Raw genomic sequence first — 20352 nt, 5'->3', positions numbered from 1 at the left:
GAAACGTCCTACCGGTCAATGACTACTTCAGCTTCAACTGCAACAACACAAGAGCATGCAACAGATTCAAACTTAATATTAACCGCTCCAAACTTGACTGTAAAAAATATGACTTTAACAATCGAGTTATCGAAGTGTGGAACTCATTACTGGACTCAATAGTGTCAACCCCTAACCCCCAACATTTCTCCCTTAGACTATCCACGATTGACCTCTCCAGGTCCTAAGAGGTCAGTAAGGGGTGTACATAAGTGCACTAGTTTGCCTTTCTTCCCCTGTCCAATTGTCTTTCCTTTATCTCACATATCATATATATTTTCTTCCTTTCATATATCTTCTCCTCTATTTTTACATATTATCTTTATATATATTACTTCATGTCTATTCTCTTCCATATGTATTTTGTATTGGACAAATGAATAAATAAATAAAATAAATATCCAAACAACCCAGTCTTCCCCCTCTCTGTGTGCTTTTCAACCTTGGGTGGCTTTCAAAAGACTCATAGAGCAGTTTACATTCTCCTCATTCTGGCTCTGCCTGATTGCTCTTGCAGATCCTTCTGCTCCTGGCCCAAATCTAGGTTGGCCGGTCTTTGTCTCTGCCATCCCTAGTCCATATCCAAATGACCTTCTCTGGATGCTTCTCAATCTCTTGGCTTCAGTCCTCTCCTCAGTCAATACTCTGGGAGAGTCTTTACTAATAACCTTTTTTATCTGGTTCAGCTGGAGCATTAGAGTTAGAGCATTGTGAACAATTATAGGTTTTTTCATGGACCAGAAGGAGCATGGTTTCTGTGCTGCCTGCATTCAGTGGGTGGGGCTTTGCTTGTTTCCACGTTTCTGGCATGCGGCAGACCAAGGATAGGGAGTTGGGGACCCTTGTACTATATGACTGGTAATATTTAGCTCTCTCCTAGCAAGATATTTTTCATAAAATATCAATAAGTATCTTTGATCTGTTTCTTCAGACAACAGGAACTACAGACGGAGCTAGCCAAATATAAAACTTATGAACGTTTTTTGAGAAACATTGTCAACCTGTTGCCGCCAGGTGTGTATCAATCATTAAAACATTCCTTGAGAATGATTGTCTTGAAATTGTACCATACTCTTAAAAAGCTTCACTTAGGGAAGGGTCCTAAACTCTTCTATAACCACTGACAAATGTGTGTTGTCCATGAATAATATGATCTCCGCTCTTTCCTGTTTCAGACTTTTGGGGGTATCAGGAAAGTTCTGTAATTAGAACCCTCACACACAGGCATATGGCCCTGTTCTCTACCAATCAGGACCTCAAGAATCATTTGTCCAGCCAAGAAGAAAACCTTGAGATAGCCCATCAGAAATGTGCTGCCGCAGAAGAAGAACATAACACCATGAGATTTGTAATGTTACCAATACCTGACCATGTGGTTTTATGATGCTTAATTAATTAGAACTGTCTATTTACTTCAGAGGCCTGGTTAGCCATGCTACAGAATATGTTAGTTCTCCCATGCCTCCTGGAAGGAGAGTCCAGCATGGGTTTAGCTCAAGTCTTATTGGTAGGACTGAGTTTCAAATTAACATAAATAAATAATAATTAGGTACCGCCCCCTTGCTGCCCCAAGTACCCAGTTTTAAAAAACTCAGTCGAGGTTAAGGACATGAGTTTTTTCTCTCCCTTTAGGTTGAGTATAAGTAATGTAATGTAATTAAAATTGTCTTTCTTGAACCTTGTAATTTTTTTCCCTTTGTTTTTATATAGGTTCAACTTCTTCTGATGGGGTCTCTGCCCTCCGCGGGCACCACCCCCACCTTTTCTCCTTTTGGGGCCTCTTCTCTTCGCGGGTACTGCCCACCGAGGAGCAACTGGGCTTTGTTATTATATAGTATTGTGACCCGAAGGTCCAATCAGCCCAATCACCCCAGATGGGGGGTGTCCGTCCCTCCCCATTGTCGGGGGCGGCGGAAGCCTCAAACGCCGGAGTTTGAAGCCGCGGCGGCCATTGCAGCCGCCGAACAGCTGTTTGAGCCGGAGGGAGGCTTCTCAAGCCGCAACAAGCAGATCGCGGCGAAACGGAGGTTCCCGGCCGGGAATGAGGTCGCGGCGGCCATTACAGCCGCCGAACAGCTGATTGAGGGCTTGGCGAGCCGCAACGGCTCGATTACAGTTTAAATTGCTGTTCCCGCCTTTTTAGATTGGCGAAGGTGCCCTATGAGGCTAAAAGTTCTGTGAGCCCTCAAAACCGCCATCTTTGTATATTTTGGATTTCTGCCAGGCAGCAAAAAAAATTTTTTGCCGTTAAATTGGCGCGAACTGGGCAGCTGGCCAAGTCGTCAGGGCTCTAAGTCTGCCCAGAGACAGTTGACAAGGTCACGTGGGCGGCTATCAGCCAATCACAATTCGTTTAGCTGTCTAGCCTGTCTGCATGTTTTTACATGCTAGTGAGAGCTTTCTATTACTGTTCAACAGTCTTGACTGCCTTGTGTTTGTGATTTAATCGTGAGTACGCTGCCCCATATCAAAATAAGATATGGCTGACCAAATTATCAGTGGGGAGGAGCAGGCCCAGCCAGTTCAGACACCGGTCAAAGGGAAGGATAAGGCCAGCAAGCCTAGGAGTAAGTCCTCCCAATCAAGCTCCTCTCTTCGTGAGGCTGAGAGGAAGATCAAGGCCCTGGAGCAGCGTTTGGAGGCGGCCTTGTCCCCCCCCATCGTAGGAGGACTGTCCATAGGCCCTTTCCAGCCTCTTCCTCCAACTATTTCCATGGGTCTCCAGGGCACCGCAACCGAGAGGGACTGGTCCCCTGACAGGCAAGCCATTCCTCCATTGCCACCATCTGCAGCAAGGCCTGAGAGGCCTTCATCCTCTCATAGCCAGGCACTGCCTCAAGGGGAGTTACAGACACCATGTTATGTGCCTTCATCTACCTTCACCCCCACGGCAGCGGGGCTTAGAGACAATGCAGATGCTTGGCAGGCCTTTGCCCCTACTATACAGGACTTAGTGGCCAATGCATATACGCAGGGCATAGCTGCGGCAACACAACGGGCCAATGCCTTTCCCTCTCAGCCTATCCAGCCCAGAGACATCTGGTCAGCACCACCGCCCCCGACTGGGTTGGGTTCTATGTCCATTGACCACACTGACTTTGAGGAAGACAGTGACCACGGAGATGGCCTGTCAGATGATGAATTCACTGTTCCAGAGCAGCCAGCAGTGGTGGGACTTTTTAAACCCTCCTTGTATAGAGTTTTATTGCGCAAGGCAAAGCAAGCCTTAGATGTGCCAGGAGCAACGCCACTAGTGGAGCCATCAGATGGGCCACGCACCTCGGCTGCTTTATGCAAGGAACCCGCTAAGGAATCGGACAAGGTTCCTGCACTGGAGATTTTCCTCGAGAATGTCAAGCGCCCGTGGCAACATCCGGCGGCGGCACAGGGGCCTTCTAACCTGGAACGCAGGTTTTATACCTTTGATGACAGCATGGAGACATTACTCCAGTTTCCCCCTGTGGACAAGCCAGTGGCCACTTTGGTCTCCCGCACGGTTGTGCCTTCAGAGACGGCGGACAATTTGAAACCGGATGAAAGGAGAGCAGAGACTCTTCTCAAGAAGACCCACCAGATGGCCGCTTGGGCTCTTCGGGCAGCTTCCACCGCCTCCTTCTTCAGCCGAGCATCCATTATGTGGATTCAGGAGGTTCAGGCGCGACTGGCTCCTGAGGAGACTCGACTGCGGCAGGACTTGAATAAGCTCCTCGCGACTGCGGAATTTTCCACGGATGCCACTCTGCATGCCGCAAAATTTGCCTCCAGGGCTATGGCTTCCACCATTTCGTCGAGGCGTCTGCTTTGGCTCAGAAACTGGCAGGTGGATGCCAAGTCCAAGTGGACTTTGTCTTCAGCTCCCTTTGAGGGCACAAAATTGTTCGGGGAGGCTCTGGATCCTGTCCTGGTGGAGGATAAAGACAAGAGAAAAGTCCTCCCAAGGTCCTTCCGTCGCCAGGACCGAAGAGCTGGTCCCTACTCCCGTAGGCAGTCCTTTCGGTGGGACTCGTGGTCTGCCCCTTCACAGCAGGCCAGACCTTACTCACAGGGTGCTTTCTCCACATCCTACAGGAATGACCGACAGTATTCCCAGGAACGAGGCAGAGGTTTCTCCCAGACCAGACGGCCATACCGGGGATACCAACAACGGAACGCCAGACGTGCCAAGTGACTGCCTGGACGGCATTCCTTTGGGGGGCAGGCTACAAAAGTTCAGCGAGAGATGGCGAGCTACTACCTCAGACCCTTGGGTCTTAGCCACTATCTCGCAGGGGCTAAAAATCGAGTTTCTACACGATCCTCCAAACCATTTTACTGCCTGTCCGGTCCCCAGAGACTTCGAAAGGAGGTCTCTGTTAGATCAGGAAATTCTCCACCTTTTACAAATCCAGGCGATCGAACCTGTTCAGGACAATTCCAAGGGTACGGGATTCTATTCAAGGGTGTTCCTTGTACCCAAGGCCTCTGGGGGTTGCAGGCTCATCTTGAACCTCAAACGTCTCAACCAGTATATTCTGTACCGACGGTTCAAGATGGCCTCCCTCCGCTCCATCCTGGCCTCTGTTCGGGCAGGGGACCTGCTTACTTCGGTGGATCTAAAGGAGGCCTACCTGCACATTCCCATACACCCGTACCATCGACAATTTCTTCGATTCTGTCTACACAACGTCCATTACCAGTACAGGGCCATGCCCTTTGGCCTATCATCGGCCCCACGTACCTTTACGAAGGTACTGGATGCACTACTGGCCGATCTGCGGTCCCGACCTATACGGATTCTCGCATATTTGGACGACATCTTACTTCTGTCTCCAACCCGCCAGAGGGCGCACAAGGACTTACGAACCACGATGTCTTGTCTCCAACGTCATGGCTTTACCATCAACATGCCAAAAAGCCATTTGGCTCCTGTCACCAGACTCATTCATCTGGGTGCGGTGATAGATACGGTCTCTCAAAGAGTGTATCTATCTCCGGAGAGACAGCACCGCATCTGTTCTCTCATAGGCGGCCTTCAGCAGAGCCGAACGGTGCCGTTGTCTTTCCTGTCAAAGGTACTCGGGACCCTGGTATCCTGTGTGGACATTGTCCCTTGGGCCCGTTACCATTATCGACTGCTCCAGTGGACCTTGCTCCCGTTTCAGCGTCGCAGACTGAGCCATACACACCGTCTAACCGTCGTGGGACGCGAGTTGCAACTCTCTCTCCGCTGGTGGAGATCTGCAGCACTGCGGCAGGGCACTTCCTTCGGACCATGCCATCACACGATCCTCACCACAGACGCCAGTCTGTTGGGGTGGGGGGCTCACATCCAGTCTCAGGTGGCTCAGGGCTTCTGGAGCCCCCAGGAGCTATGTCCAATAAACATCAATTTCTTGGAGTTGAGAGCTGTCCGCTTGGCCTTGCTGGCCTTCGCCACCTTACTGGAAGGTCACCACGTCCTTGTACGCACGGACAACGTAGCGACCAGGGCGCATTTAAATCACCAGGGTGGAACGCGCTCTCTCAGGTTGATGGAAGAGACGGTCCTCCTCTTCAATTGGGCGGAGACTCATCTTTCCTCCCTCCATGCAGAGCACATCGCGGGGGAGGACAACAAGCAGGCGGATTGGCTCAGTCGCCAGGAACTGGACCCGGCGGAGTGGCGGCTCGATCCGGACCTGTTTCAGGAAGTCTCGCATCGGTTCGGGGAACCGGTGGTGGATCTCTTCGCTACCCCCCAGAATACCCAACTCCGGAGGTTCTACTCCCGGTTTCCAACTCCGGGAGCCGAAGGAGTCAATGCACTACATCTTCAGTGGCCAAAGGTCCTACTGTATGCCTTCCCCCCGATTCCACTCATTCCATCAGTGGTAAGGAAGATCCTGTCGGAGGAGGCGGAGGTGATCTTGCTAGCGCCTCATTGGCCTCGGAGACCGTGGTTTGCGGACCTCAGAGAACTGTCCATTTCTCCACCGTGGAGGATACCGGACGACCGGATATGCCTCAGCCAGGGGTTCGTGTACCACCCGGAACCCCAATGGTTCCACTTAACCGCATGGCATTTGAAGGGGACAGGTTGAGGAGCTGTCTCCTTCCCGAGAATGTTATCGCGACTATTCAAGCGGCTCGACGCCCTTCCACAGTCCGAATTTATCAGGCAACATGGGCAGCCTTCCATTCCTTCTGCAATGACAGGAACCTTCGACCACAGGATTCCACAGTCATCCCTGTCCTGGAATTCTTGCAGAAGGGTTTGGAGAAAGGTTTGGCGCCAAACACGCTAAAACGCCAGGTCGCAGCGCTTGCCACCATTATAAAGCGGGACGATGGGGGACCTTTAACTGGTCACCCTTGGATTAAGGATTTTCTCAGAGGGGCTACCAACACGCATCCCCCTCCTGTTCGTCGTTTTCCCACATGGGACTTGACCTTGGTCCTTCAGGCCCTCACTGGACCACCGTTTGAACCGTTGAGAACTGTTCCATTGCGTTACCTTTCCTTTAAGACGGCCTTTTTGGTGGCAGTCACCTCGGCAAGGCGGGTTTCCGAACTGTCCGCCCTGTCGGTCAGATCAGACTTGTGTCAATTTTATCCAGACAGAGTTTGTTTACGTCTGGACCCCACCTTTCTTCCAAAGATCAACACTCATTTTCACAGGGCTCTAGAGCTGGTGTTACCGGATTTCTGTGCTCATGGTACTCACCCTTTAGAGCTTAAATGGCACAAGATAGACGTACGCAGAGCACTGAAGCTTTACATCAGGCGTACCGGCAGTTCACGCAAGACTGAGGCTTTGTTTGTTTCGTTTAGTGCTAGCAAACTGGGCCTCAAGGTATCTTCTAATACTATCAGCCAGTGGGTGAGACTATGTATAGTGGAGGCATACAAGGCGAGCGCAAGGACTCCACCGAGTGGTATACAGGCTCATTCGACGAGGAGTGCGGCTTCTTCGGCAGCTTGGGCGTCACAAGCTCCCCTTGAGGATATCTGCAGAGCCGCGGCCTGGAGTTCACCCACAACTTTTATTCGCCATTACAAATTGGACACCTTCGCTTCAGCTGAAGCTGCTTTTGGCAGACGGGTACTCCAGAAGGTGTGCGGGGAGGTACCACCCATGGTTCACAATCTCCCTCCCTGAACCTTGGACCTTGGGTATATCCCATGCTGGACTCTCCTTCCAGGAGGCATGGGAGAAGAACCGTTGTACCTACCTGAACGGTCTTCTCGATGCCCTGGAAGGAGAGTCCATACCCTCCCGAAGAACCATGGGAGTTTTTGTTTGATGATATTGTTTCTTATGTTATTATGGTTGTTAATAAAGTTCATTACCTTTACATCTTTTCGTTTTTTAAAACTGGGTACTTGGGGCAGCAAGGGGGCGGTACCTAATTATTATTTATTTATGTTAATTTGAAACTCAGTCCTACCAATAAGACTTGAGCTAAACCCATGCTGGACTCTCCTTCCAGGGCATCGAGAAGACCGTTCAGGTAGGTACAACGGTTCTTCTCTACTGATTTCTTAATATGGAATCAGTTCTGCTTTCTGAAAAGGATAAAGCCTTAAAAACTGTTATCAATGCAAAGCACACTCCCGCTGTGATTCTTGTGCTTCATTCTCTAATTCAGTGTTTCCCAACCTTGGCAACTTGAAGATATTTGGACTTCAACTCCCAGAGTTGGCTGGGGAATTCTGGGAGTTGAAGTCCAAATATCTTCAAGTTGTCAAGGTTGGGAAACACTGCTCTAATTATTGGTACACCTATTCTCTGAGCAGAGTCTTCAAAGGGAGATTGGACTTCTGTCTCAAATGGTATAGGAACTCCTGTTTCAGCAGGGGGCTGGAGTAGATGACCTACAATATCCCTTCCAACTGTAATAAATAGACAGACAGACAGACAAACAAACAGACAGATAACTATGGTCATGCCACAAACATAGAATATTTGATTTAAGTTTTATGAATGGGATATAAATAGATAATCTATCAGGAGACTAAAAAGGCTATAACCTTCCTTTTCAGTGTATACCATTTTATATATTTCAGAATGGCCTTATTAAAGTTAGCAAACTATTCATTGGTTGAATATACTAATCAAAACCTGACTTTTCCCCTAAGCAGTGGGATAGGATGAGGTGGATGAGGGGATTTAAAGATGGACTGTGTGCACAACTTAATTTTGTAGCCGGGTTTTTAATGTTTATGGTTTTAATACATTAGTTTAATAGTTACATAGAAACATAGAAACATAGAAGACTGACGGCAGAAAAAGTTATAGTTATAACTATTAAAGCCATAGTTATTAAAAATCTGGCACCAAAATTAAGCTTCCCAATGCAGACTATTGTTAAATTCCCTCATTCACCTCACCCTATTATTTTTATTATTGATGTTGTTTTAATGTTGGTTAAAAGCCACTCAGAGTTTGTAAAAGACAGATATTTATATAAATGTTAAATAAAATAATAAAATAAGTAATCATTATAGCCAGTGAATGGGCTTGTTTCTCTTAACAGCATAAAGGTAGGAAAGAATATTTCTTCAGATGCAGCTACATCTAGTAGCAGTCCTAGTCAGCATAATGAATAGTAAGAGATGCTGGTAATTTTAGTTAATTTAGTACAGGGGTCAGCAACCTATGGCTCTGGAGCCGCTTGTGGCTCTTTCATCCCTTTGCTGCGGCTCCATCGGCAGTTGGCTCCACAATTGATAGGGCTTTCAATTAGGACAGGTAGAGGAAAAAGGGCACCACACTAGGAGGAGAGACTCTATGATGGGGGTAACCAGACTTCCAGTTGGCAGAGGAAAAAGTAGGAGATGCTAGGAGAGACTCTATGGTGGGCAAACTAGACTTCCGGTTGGCTCCAGAATTTAACAGGGGGCTTCTAGTTAGGATTTTTGTGGCTCTTTGAGTGTTTAAGGTTACCGACCCCTGATTTAGTACATCAGCAGTGTGTTGAATCAGACTTATTTTGTAATTTGCTGCAAGTCAGTGAGAGAACTCTTAGAAGAATCTGATTTGTGTTCTGCAATTCTCTTACAGAGAAATATTTTCTCACCTGCTATATGAATAAAAGGTTTCAAAGATTGTGCTGGATAATCTGGTAAAAGCAAAGCAGTTGCTCTGCTCCTGGACCTCATCCAGCCCAGACGTATATTTTATTGGGGGAAAGAAAAAGACTCTTAAAACAAGGACCTAATTTTATTGATCCAGATTCTAGTTTACCATCAGTCATGGAAACTCAATTGATGACCTTTAGTCTCTCTCCTTAACCCAATTTACCTCACAGGATTGTGATGGGCCTATGTTCCACGGACTGAAACTATTGTAGTGCAGTCTAGCCATCTATTGATCAAATTTTATTACTGCAAAACCACCAACATGACATATTTAACTGTAAGTGAGAGGAATCAGATGCACAGATTTTTTTTTCTTTTTGCAAAAGCACATCCTTTTTTTCAATTATATGCTTCAATGTAGGTGTTGATTAGCAAAGTTTCAGAGCTCCAATCAAAGTACGATGCACTGAAGGAAAGAAACATCGATCTGATTAATTATATTGATAATAAAGCAAGCCTCTCAAATCAGCGTGTAAGTATCACACACTTTTTCTCAAAATCCCCCTCCCCTACTTTTCTTCCAGCATTCAGGCTAGAGTGGGAATGGAGAAATATATATGTATATGTCACATGGTGGTTTTTTTTGCTGAATTTGAAAATTAAGGAATATATATATATATAGTTCCATATGTATGTTTGTATGTATGTATGTATGTATGTATGTGTGTGTGTGTGTATGTATGTATGTACTGTATATGTATTTATTTTGATTGATATATGTGTGTGTGAATATATATATATATATATATATATATATATATATATATATATATATACAGTGGTCCCCCGATTATCGCGAGGGTTCCGTTCCAGGACCCCTCGCGATGACCGGTTTTTCGCGAAGTAGCGGTGCGGAAGTAAAAACACCATCTGCGCATGCGCAGATGGTGTTTTTACTTCCGCCGCAGCAGCGAGGAGCCGAAGATTGGGGTTTCCCCGCCGCCCACGCAAACTCCTCGCTGCTGCCGCGCCCGCCGCTTGTCCGCCCCCTGCCTGCCCGCGCGCCCGCCCTTCGCCCGCCCACGCCGTTCGCTCGCGCCGCTTCCCAGCTGAGTCCTGAAGCGAACTTCCGGAAGTTCGCCTTTGACGTTTGGCTTCGGGACTCAGTTGGGAAGCTGCGCGGCTGTTTTAAAACGTCGCCGCTGGCATGGGGGGCTTCCTAGCAGCCCCCCAAACCCGGGTTGGGGGTCCGGGGGGTGCTGGCAAGCCCCCCATGCCGGCGGCGACGTTTTAAAACAGCCGCGCGGCTTCCCAACTGAGTCCCGAAGCCAAACGCGGAAGTTCGCCTTTGACGTTTGGCTTTGGGACTCAGTTGGGAAGCCGCACGGCTGTTTTAAAACGTCGCCGCCGGCATGGGGGGCTTGCCAGCACCCCCCAGAACCCGGGTGGCCGGGCGAGCAGCGAGCGAATGGCGGGTGGCCGGGCGAAGGGCGGGCGAGCGGCGAGCGGCGGGCGAGCGGGTGCTGGGGGGGCTTCTCGCCCTCCCGCCAGCAAGAGGGGGAAGACCCAGGGAAGCCGCCCAGCAGCTGATCTGCCCGGCGCCATCTACGCATGCGTGGCCATAGAAAAAGGGCGCGCATGCGCAGATGGTGTTTTTACTTCCGGGTTGAAAAATCGCGATATAGCGTTTCGCAATGATCGAGGTCGCGAAACGCGGGGGACCACTGTATATATATATAGATATATATAGATATATGTGAATGATGAGGCAGCAGCCATCTCGATCACCGGAACATAGAAACTTTAATAAAACCACTTAGCTTTCGTTAGCGTGCTGCTAACTTCGTCAGAGTTTTTAAAATGCCGTGGGAGACAAACATCTTTATAAAGCATTACTCAGTCTGCTCATTGCCCGCGTCACGGGGCCACACCCTTCCCTCCCCCCTGCGGTAAGCCTAATTGTGGGCTTAATCCTGCTGGCTGAAGTGAGATCTACCGCTTTTGCTCGTGTTTGTTGCCTTTTTCCCTCCCCAAGGGAGGGGGTGGAATTGTGAGGCTTAATCCTGCTGGCTGTAGGGAGACCTGCCGCTTTTACTCGTGTCTGTTGCCTTTTTCCCTCCCCAAGGGAGGGGGTGGAGTTGTGAGGCAATGCTTCGGAGGTGTTTGGTATTCCTTTCTTCCCCCCATTGTCGTTGTTACTTTTTATAATGGTACATGTCTGCTCTTGCAATTTTTTTACCCATGTCCTCGTCCTAGGTCTACACTGTTCTAATCCCCCCTTGTCCTCTATGTTAGACTTAAATTGTGCCCCTCCACCTCTACCTCCGTATTGCTCCAGTATGTTCCCTTGTTTCTCGTGGAGGGTTATCCCACCCTCATTTGGCTGGTTTCTATGTCTGGCCTGGGGAATTCTGCTGGGGGCTGTGTCCAATCTTAATGACCCATCTCCTTTAAGTCGTTGTTGGTGCCTTAAAGCCTGGTATGCCGATGGCATATCGATGTGTCTATTTAAAGAATTTTCATTCGAGAACCAGGCTTCTTTTAGGATTAAGCCCACAATTAGGCTTACCGCAGGGGGGAGGGAAGGGTGTGGCCCCGTGACGCGGGCAATGAGCAGACTGAGTAATGCTTTATAAAGATGTTTGTCTCCCACGGCATTTTAAAAACTCTGACGAAGTTAGCAGCACGCTAACGAAAGCTAAGTGGTTTTATTAAAGTTTCTATGTTCCGGTGATCGAGATGGCTGCTGCCTCATCATTCACGTATGTACCTGGAACTCGCATTTTTAGGACTATTCTTGATATAGATATATATAGATATATATAGATATATATAGATATATATCTTAGAACCCTTAATTTTATATATTCAGCAAAAATATGTGATTGATATATATATATATATATATATATATATATATATATATATATATATATATACCCAACAGAAAATATGTATGTATGTATGTATGTATGTATGTATGTATGTATGTATGTATGTATGTATGTATATTCTGTTGGATATATATATACAACAATTACATCAATGACCCCAGGTGTTACCCCACTAACTCACCAGGATGTTTCAACACAGCTTGCAGCTGCTGAGCCAACACTGATTTTTCTGCATGCACAGATGCAAAAATATAGGTGAAAATAACCGAAATCCCACTCTCTTGCATGCCCTTGCACGAGATTTGGCTTGCTGCATATGCGCAGAAGCCAAATCTCACACCAATGGGCGTGCGCACACCTGCAACAGCCTCCAAGGGAGTTCCGATAGCAGGTAAGAAGAGCGGCCCTTCATTGATTGTAATGGTACGTGGGAATGATTTTGGAAGACAGAAGGAGAGCTGCTGTCAGGACTAGAGTTGAATAAGAGGCAGCTTAACACACAGCAGGAATGTGAGTGTGACAAACATGTGAAAAAGGACCTTCCCCAGTTTCATGGTTGTAAAGGCCAGAGTTAGAAATCTGTTTCAGATTTCCAAGATGTCGTTATTTTAATCTTACAGTGAAATTAACTAGGTATGCTTACCTAGACAAACATAACTTCTGTGGCAGAGAATCTGTATCTCCAATTTCCTCTTGGGACAACCACTTCCATCCAGTCCATGACCTACTTTTCTGCCCCGAAGTCTGTCTTGGTTGTGAGGGAGACCAGAATCCTGACTTTATAAGCCCCCCATGCTTTCTTTCCTTCTTGGAATGCGCTGGTTGATGTGTCAATTGGTCTATCTAGAGAGTGATATCTTTGAATATAAATAGCTTGTCCTGGCTTCGTGCCATTAATGCGAAGTGTAACTGAAAGGTCTGTCTTTTGTCTTTCTGTAACTCACCCGACAAGGAATTCCCTTCCCAATGGCTGCTGTTCCCAAGAATCCTGCCTCCATATTTCCTCTCCCTGCATAATGTCCTTAAGGTAGTTTACAGCTCCTACACTAATCAACACACCTAAACCTTTTTCTCAAACAGCCCCTTCCAACTCTGTTATTCTAATTTCCTATTGGCATGGTTCTGTGAAAGCACATGTAATTTATGGAGTGAGAGGCATTAACAAGTGTAGTTGATCAACCATAGGCTGAACAGGAAAAGAAAGATACAGTTGAGTTAAAAAGAGAAAGACCTAAAGTAAGAAGAGAAAAGTAAGCAGTATTATGTTGGTCATGACTTTAAAGCCCTATATGGCATTGGACCAGATTACCTCCGGAACCACCTGCTACCGCACGAATCCCAGCGACCGATAAGGTCCCACAGAGTTGGCCTTCTCCGGGTCCCGTCGACTAAACAATGTCGTTTGGCAGGCCCTGGAGGAAGAGCCTTCTCTGTGGTGGCCCCGGCCCTCTGGAACCAACTCCCCCCAGAGATTAGAACTGCCCCCACCCTCCCTGTCTTTCGTAAACTACTCAAGACTCATTTATGCCGCCAGGCATGGGGGGAGTTAAGATATTCCTTCCCCCTAGGCCATTGCAAGTTATGCATGGTATGTTTGTGCGTATGTTTGGTTTTATAATAAGGGTTTTTAGTTGTTTTATTAATTGGATTGTTACATGCTGTTTTTATCAGTGAGTCTGCAGAGAGGGGCGGCATACAAATCTAGTAAATAAATAAATAAATAAATAAATAAATAAATAAATAAATAAATAAATAAATAAATAAATAAATAAATAAATAAATAAACAAACAAACAAACAAACAAACAAACAAACAAACAAACAAACAAACAAGTATTTGTGAAAGGAATTTTAATTGATATTCTCCTGCACTATTTGCATCAGAGTAAAAAATGGGTAGGAAATTCCAAGTGTACTGTTTTCCACTCCAGAATTTAAATTCTGGATGAGGACAGTGGGATGATTTTGCATGGTGACAGTAATGTGAATTATATTTATTCATCAGAGCTTGTTGTTATTAGAAAGATTCTCAATTCAAACCTTTATTGTCAGAGTACAACATATGTACCATGAGATTGGCTGAGCCTTCCTTCGTGCACACACACTCCACAACACAATACAACTCTCAGTGAAAGATAGAAAATCCCTATTCCAGTGAACCTTGCTAACCAACACCCAATCCTATTCCACCGTGAGCTTATTGCATGTCAATCGTCTTATGTTATAGTTATTTTTCATTCAGGAGTCTGACAGCCCATGGATAAAAACTGTTCTTCAGGCTGTTTGTGCTGCTGCCTATGGCTTCTATATCTCCTTCCCAATGGTAGGAGAATAAAGAAGTGTTGACCAGGGTGTGAGTTGTCCCTGAGGATTTTCCTCACTCTTTATTTATTTTATTATATTTATTTTGTCAAGTATGTATTGGTAGTATACAAACAGATAACAATGTTTACATACATGATATTGGTACTAATAATAGAGAAACTGAGTAATTCATTTAGTTCTGGTCACCACGCTTCAAAAGAGACATAGAAACTCTATAAAAGGTACAGAAAAGAGCAACCAAAATGATAAGGGGACTAGAAACCAAGACATACAAAGAGAGGTTGCAGGAACTGGGCGTGGGTAGTCTAGTGAAAAGAAGAGCCAGGGGGTACATGATAGCAGTATACAGGTACTTAAGGGGTTGTCATGGAGAGGAGGGGATCACACTGTTTTCCAGGGCACCAGTGGGCCAGATGAGGAACGATGGATGGAAGCTGACCAAGGAGAGATTCAACCTGGAAATAAGGAAGAACTTCCTGATGGTCAGAGCAATCAACCAATGGAACGGCCTGCCAATGGAGGTTGTGAATGCCCCAGCTCGTGACATATTCAAGAGGAGATTGGACTTCCATTTGACTGGGGAGGTGTAGGGTTTTCTGCTTGAGCAGGGGGTTGGACTTGATGACCTGCAAGGTCCCTTTCAACCCAAACAAACAAACAAACAAACAAACAAACAAACAAATAGACAAAGAAACAAACATTAGGACAGGGATGGTAGGCAGGCAGTGCACTTATGCACACCCCTTATTTGGGAGTGTAGCTCACTTTATCAGAGATTGATTATGTATGATTTTATTCTAAAGCAGTGAGCCTTAGCGATGTCGTCTAGTGATATCAGGGGACAGCCCACAATGTTTTGTGCTGTACTCAAAATTTGTGGCAAGGAACAATTAAATTATAAGGTGCATTGGAAAAAAATATTGATCAAGCAGGAAGCCACCTTGAGCTATAGCAGAAGAATGATGTCTGATTGATTAGAATATTCCCCTACTACTGTATACTTATAATAGAATGAGAAAATTCAGGGCCATAATGTTAGTGAAGATGATTATAGAATGAGAAAATTCAGGGCCGTAATGTTAGTGAAGATAGTTCTGTATTTAACTTTCATTTTTTAAAATTATTATTATTATTATTATTATTATTATTATTATTATTATTATTATTATTATTTATTGGATTTGTATGCCGCCTCTCTCTGTAGACCTTGGATAAGTAGCCATCTGTGACTTCTTCAATGCAAATCAATACAATACTCTTTTTTTCTTACATCTCCTTAAGGTTTGTTTATCTACTTCTTAATATTTCCTGCAGACTCGAGAATTAAGCAAGATGCTAGTTGGAATCTCCGACATGGCAGAGCGGTGCTATATGAAGCATTATGGCCCTTTGGGGGAAATGACTTTCCAGTCCAAGCTGGATATGATCCAAGTAGGTACTGTATTTTTCGAAGTATAAGATGCACCGGAGTATATGTACCTTAATTTGAGGGGAGGAAAACAAGGGGGGGAAATTCTGCCTCTCCCAACAGTTTGCCTCCTAGAAAACAGCACAAATGATATACACTGTTTGCTGTGTATGTCTGTGCATGTGTGCCTGACCCATAGAAATAGCAAAAAATTGGAGAAATGTACATTAAGGAAGTTTATTAATGCCAGAAGGTTTTCTTAAATGTAGACACTAACTTTCCCCAATTATTTAATTAGATCTACTCCAAACATGACTTAGTCAGGGTCTAACTCAGCTGCCTTATTTTAATACCACAACAGGACATTGTTACATTTTAGATTATACTTGTACAGATGCTGTTAAAATTGATGTGGCTTTCTGGAAGTATAATTATTCTCTGCTATTTAAAAGAAGATACAATAGCACTGAGCCTCTTCAGATCAAGCATTTATTTTAAAAAGCTTCTTCATTTTGTTAAGTTGTCAAGAACAATGATAAAGCAGTCTTTAAAGAATAAGTCTAATAATTTGAACATTCTATAGGCATTTATAGTTTTTGACTTATCTCCTTGCAGCAAACAACAAATAGTCAATTTTAGCACAGCCTGATTAGCACAAGAAAATAAAAATCTACCTCTGCCTCTCAGCAATTTGCCTCCTTGCAGTTTTAGTTTCACTTTCAGGTTTAGCACAAGCAGCTTAATTAATTAATTAGACTTCTATGCCACACTTCTCGAAGCGACTCAGGACGGCATACAACATAGTAAATACAAATATATGTGTAGAAATTTAATTGTTTTAAAAGAAATATACAAAATTATCAAAATTCTAAAAGCCCTATGCACAGTCATCCACATTCATCCAATTCAATAATTCACAACATCGGCCGGAGACAATCTTGTCGCTAATAGTTTCAGGCTACAGGGATTGCCATAACCTCCTGCCTGCAGCCTGAATCAGCTGATGGTCAGGAGGCCGATCAGTTGCTCGTGCTAAACAGACTCTGCCAGTTTGCTGCAAGGAGGCAAATTGATGGGAGGCAGAAGCCAAAGGCTGGGGACAGCTGGGCGAGGCTACATTCGGTGTATAAGATGCACCCAAATTTTCACCCTCTTTTAGGGGAGAGAAAGGTGAGTCTTATGCACCAAAAAACCCGGTAAATCTGTTTGTTCTTCTAAAATCAAACTTGCACAAAACAGAGTAGAACATCTTATCTATTGAATGAAGTGTAAATCTAAAGGGAAGGAACATGTATTCATACACAGTATTTACTGATGTCATTCTGTTACCTCAAAATGTCTGTTGTTTTTTTCCCTCCATGAGCTGATCCCAAATTCAATTCTTTGATCCCTCTGCAAAAACTATTTCGCAGACCAGTTCACAATTCATGTTGATTCATAAAGGTCTGTTCATGCTTCCAAATTTCTATGTTTAAAGAGCAACTGCTGCTCCAGACATTTCTCAGTAGAGTAACATATTCAAATTTGAACACATGAGACATATTTTTAAATTAAATATCCACTTCAATCTTTAAGGGAAAGTCTCTGGTGCATAATTCATAGTTTTTCTTGTTATATGAGTAGCAGGGGTTCATTCCTGCTACTAAATACCCCAAATGTGTAGTACTTGATTTGGGTTATCTGGAAGCTGGGTAAAAAAAAACCCCCCAAACCCAGTATTTTAAGGTGGGCTTATTCAACAGAAACCAAACTAACAAATAAAAAAATGCAACAGAAAAATGAACGGATAACTCAGAGAAAGAATTATCTTCAGTATTGTGTTTTGACTTGAAGTTCTGAGAGACAGTGAAGGTTATAACCACGTTGCAACTGGGAACATCTTTGATAACAGCAGGTGCAGAAGAAATTAGAGAGCAGCTGGGTAGTGACCATTGACCCAGGGGAGGGTGCATGTTGCCACTGCATGTGTTACTAAATGCGGGGCTTTGCCTAGAAGAGTGTAACAAGTGGTAAGGAAAGTGAAGCAATTGAGTCAACACAAGTTCAAAAATATCATTTTCAACCTTGAGCAAGAAAAGACAAGTGGGGGCTAATTCACAATCTGTAGAGATATCAGATTTCCCACAAGCATCTGCAATTGATATGCCACAACATCTTGCATATGTACACAGTATTTAATTTGCATATTAAATGTAATATGGTAAATGATTTAGCTTTACTAGATAAATGGTCAAAGCAATGGAAACTGCAGTTTAATATTTCCAAATGTAAAATAATGAACTTGGGGAAAAGGAATCCTCAATCTGAGTATTGCATTGGCAGTTCTGTGTTAGCAAAAGCTTCAGAAGAGAAGGATTTAGGGGTAGTGATTTCTGACAGTCTCAAAATGGGTGAGCAGTGTGGTCGGGCGGTAGGAAAAGCAAGTAGGATGCTTGGCTGCATAGCTAAAGGTATAACAAGCAGGAAGAGGGAGATTGTGATCCCCTTATATAGAGCTCTGGTGAGACCACATTTGGAGTACTGTGTTCAGTTCTGGAGACCTCACCTACAAAAAAGATATTGACAAAATTGAACGGGTCCAAAGATGGGCTACGAGAATGGTGGAAGGTCTTAAGCATAAAACGTATCAGGAAAGACTTAATGAACTCAATCTGTATAGTCTGGAGGACAGAAGGAAAAGGGGGGACATGATCGAAACATTTAAATATGTTAAAGGGTTAAATAAGGTTCAGGAGGGAAGTGTTTTAACACAAGAACAAGGGGACACGATCTGAAGTTAGTTGGGGAAAAGATCAAAAGCAACATGAGAAAATATTATTTTACTGAAAGAGTAGTAGATCCTTGGAACAAACTTCCAGCAGACATGGTTGGTAAATCCACAGTAACTGAATTTAAACATGCCTGGGATAAACATAGATCCATTGTAAGATAAAATACAGGAAATAGTATAAGGGCAGACTAAATGGACCATGAGGTCTTTTTTTGCCATCAGTCTTCTATGTTTCTATGTTTCTATATGTACAGTATGTTATGCTCATGCACTTAAGTAAATGAATATATTTAGTAATATGTTATCTATAATTATACTCAATTCATTTTCTCTTTCTTAACGTGACCAGGAATTCATTTATGAGAAAACTAAGATGAAAAAGGAACTGTGGAAGCCAGAATATAACCATTCAGCCAGTCTTTTTAGGATCAAATTTCAAAAGTCAAGAAGCAGCAGCAAATGAGGACAATATATAAAACACAAGTCCTGCAAGGAGACATGAAATAAAATATTGCATTGCATGGGCCCTTGAAATGCTTTATATTGTACACAAGTCAGCTGTCACTAGAGGCACATGCACCTGAGTTCAGGATCAGACTCCTACAGGCAAGAACACAGAAGTGGCATTTTTAGTCCTGCTTATTAATGAACAAAGACAAAAATTAGCAGTTTAGATATCAGCTATGCCATTTTAGAAATTGACAGGTACTTTTGCTTTTCAGTTTCAACTTTGCTGATTGTTTTGGATTTGTTTGTGAGTGAATCTCTTCCACCTCTTTGTAGGCAACCAAAACATAGCATAACCTTATATTTTTCTATCTTGTGTCTTTTCTCAATAACATGTCAGGCAGACATTTTTACAGCATATAATGTCTGCTTAATAAATGGGTGTTCCCAACTGATGCATAACATCTTCCAGAATCTAATTGCTAGCTTTACTCCTTCTTAATCATCTAGATGTCAGGTTTATTTAGCTAGATTTATGCAATAAATTGGCATTATACCATCCACTCCCAGATTGTAGTAATGACTGGATGATTATACTTTGACAGGTAAATCTTTGATCATCCTACAGACTCAGGGTACTTGCTTATCCCCACAATGCTGTTCCCCTTCAGAACTCTATCCTGCGCCCTCAAAATGCTTCCATAAAGCTTGTTCCAATCTAGGCCATGCATCCTAGTCAGTGGAGATGAGTCAGTTCATTTAAGATTTTTCAGCCAACTTTATTCTAAACAGAAACCAACAGACCACAGTCCGCTCTTAACATGGAATTACTAACCGTCTGCCAGTTTTTCCATTATACGGTTCAATTCTCAATGGTTTTCAGTAAACTGATGTGTTGAAAATTATTTTATGAGATTTTTAAATGTGATAAATAAAATAAATGGTCCACAGTGAAGCGGTTTATTATGTTCAAACATGCTGCCTAAAAATAATCTAAACTTTTATATTTTAAGTATTTCAGTAAGTACATTAATAACAAAGTTTTAAAGAGATTAAATAATAATACAATGTACAATATTGTACTGATATTAGCTAGTAAAGATGCTACTGGGTGATAATGATAAAAATATAAATAAAAACAAGGAAAACTTTTTTTAAAAAAGAAGTCAGATCTTTGTCCCTTCTTGTGTATTAGAGTAATAGTTACATACATTATTCTGTTTTGCACAGGAAATGTCTATGGGAGGACAATGTACAGTTGCAAATGTTGATAAAATTGCTATACCTTCATAAGTTATAAAAAAAGGGCAAACATCAAGAAATACATCTTTTATGACCAGTTCTAACTACTACAGTTCTATATTTTAACCAACTCTCAAAGCTGTAGAAATAGATTACATCTGTCCACCCTATATATGGATGGTGTTTCCG

At 43.8% G+C, this 20352-nt stretch overlaps 1 protein-coding gene across 1 annotated transcript in view; it reads left to right on the top strand.

The window, feature by feature from the left end:
- CCDC197 (coiled-coil domain containing 197) overlaps positions 1-20083 on the top strand; it is a 33030-nt gene extending 12947 nt beyond the window's left edge. The window contains exons 4-8 of the mRNA XM_070739536.1: positions 971-1053; positions 1215-1387; positions 9500-9610; positions 15611-15727; positions 18824-20083. Coding sequence (XP_070595637.1) covers positions 971-1053; positions 1215-1387; positions 9500-9610; positions 15611-15727; positions 18824-18937 — 598 coding nt within the window. The 3' untranslated portion in view covers positions 18938-20083. The remainder of the gene's footprint in view (positions 1-970; positions 1054-1214; positions 1388-9499; positions 9611-15610; positions 15728-18823) is intronic.
- Positions 20084-20352: the final 269 nt, after the last annotated feature.

Source organism: Erythrolamprus reginae, chromosome 1 (assembly GCF_031021105.1).
Source record: "Erythrolamprus reginae isolate rEryReg1 chromosome 1, rEryReg1.hap1, whole genome shotgun sequence".
NCBI classification, from domain to species: Eukaryota; Metazoa; Chordata; class Lepidosauria; order Squamata; family Dipsadidae; genus Erythrolamprus; species Erythrolamprus reginae.
The sequence above is the reverse complement of the archived record's forward strand: the minus strand, read 5'-3'. Positions and strand labels throughout refer to the sequence as shown.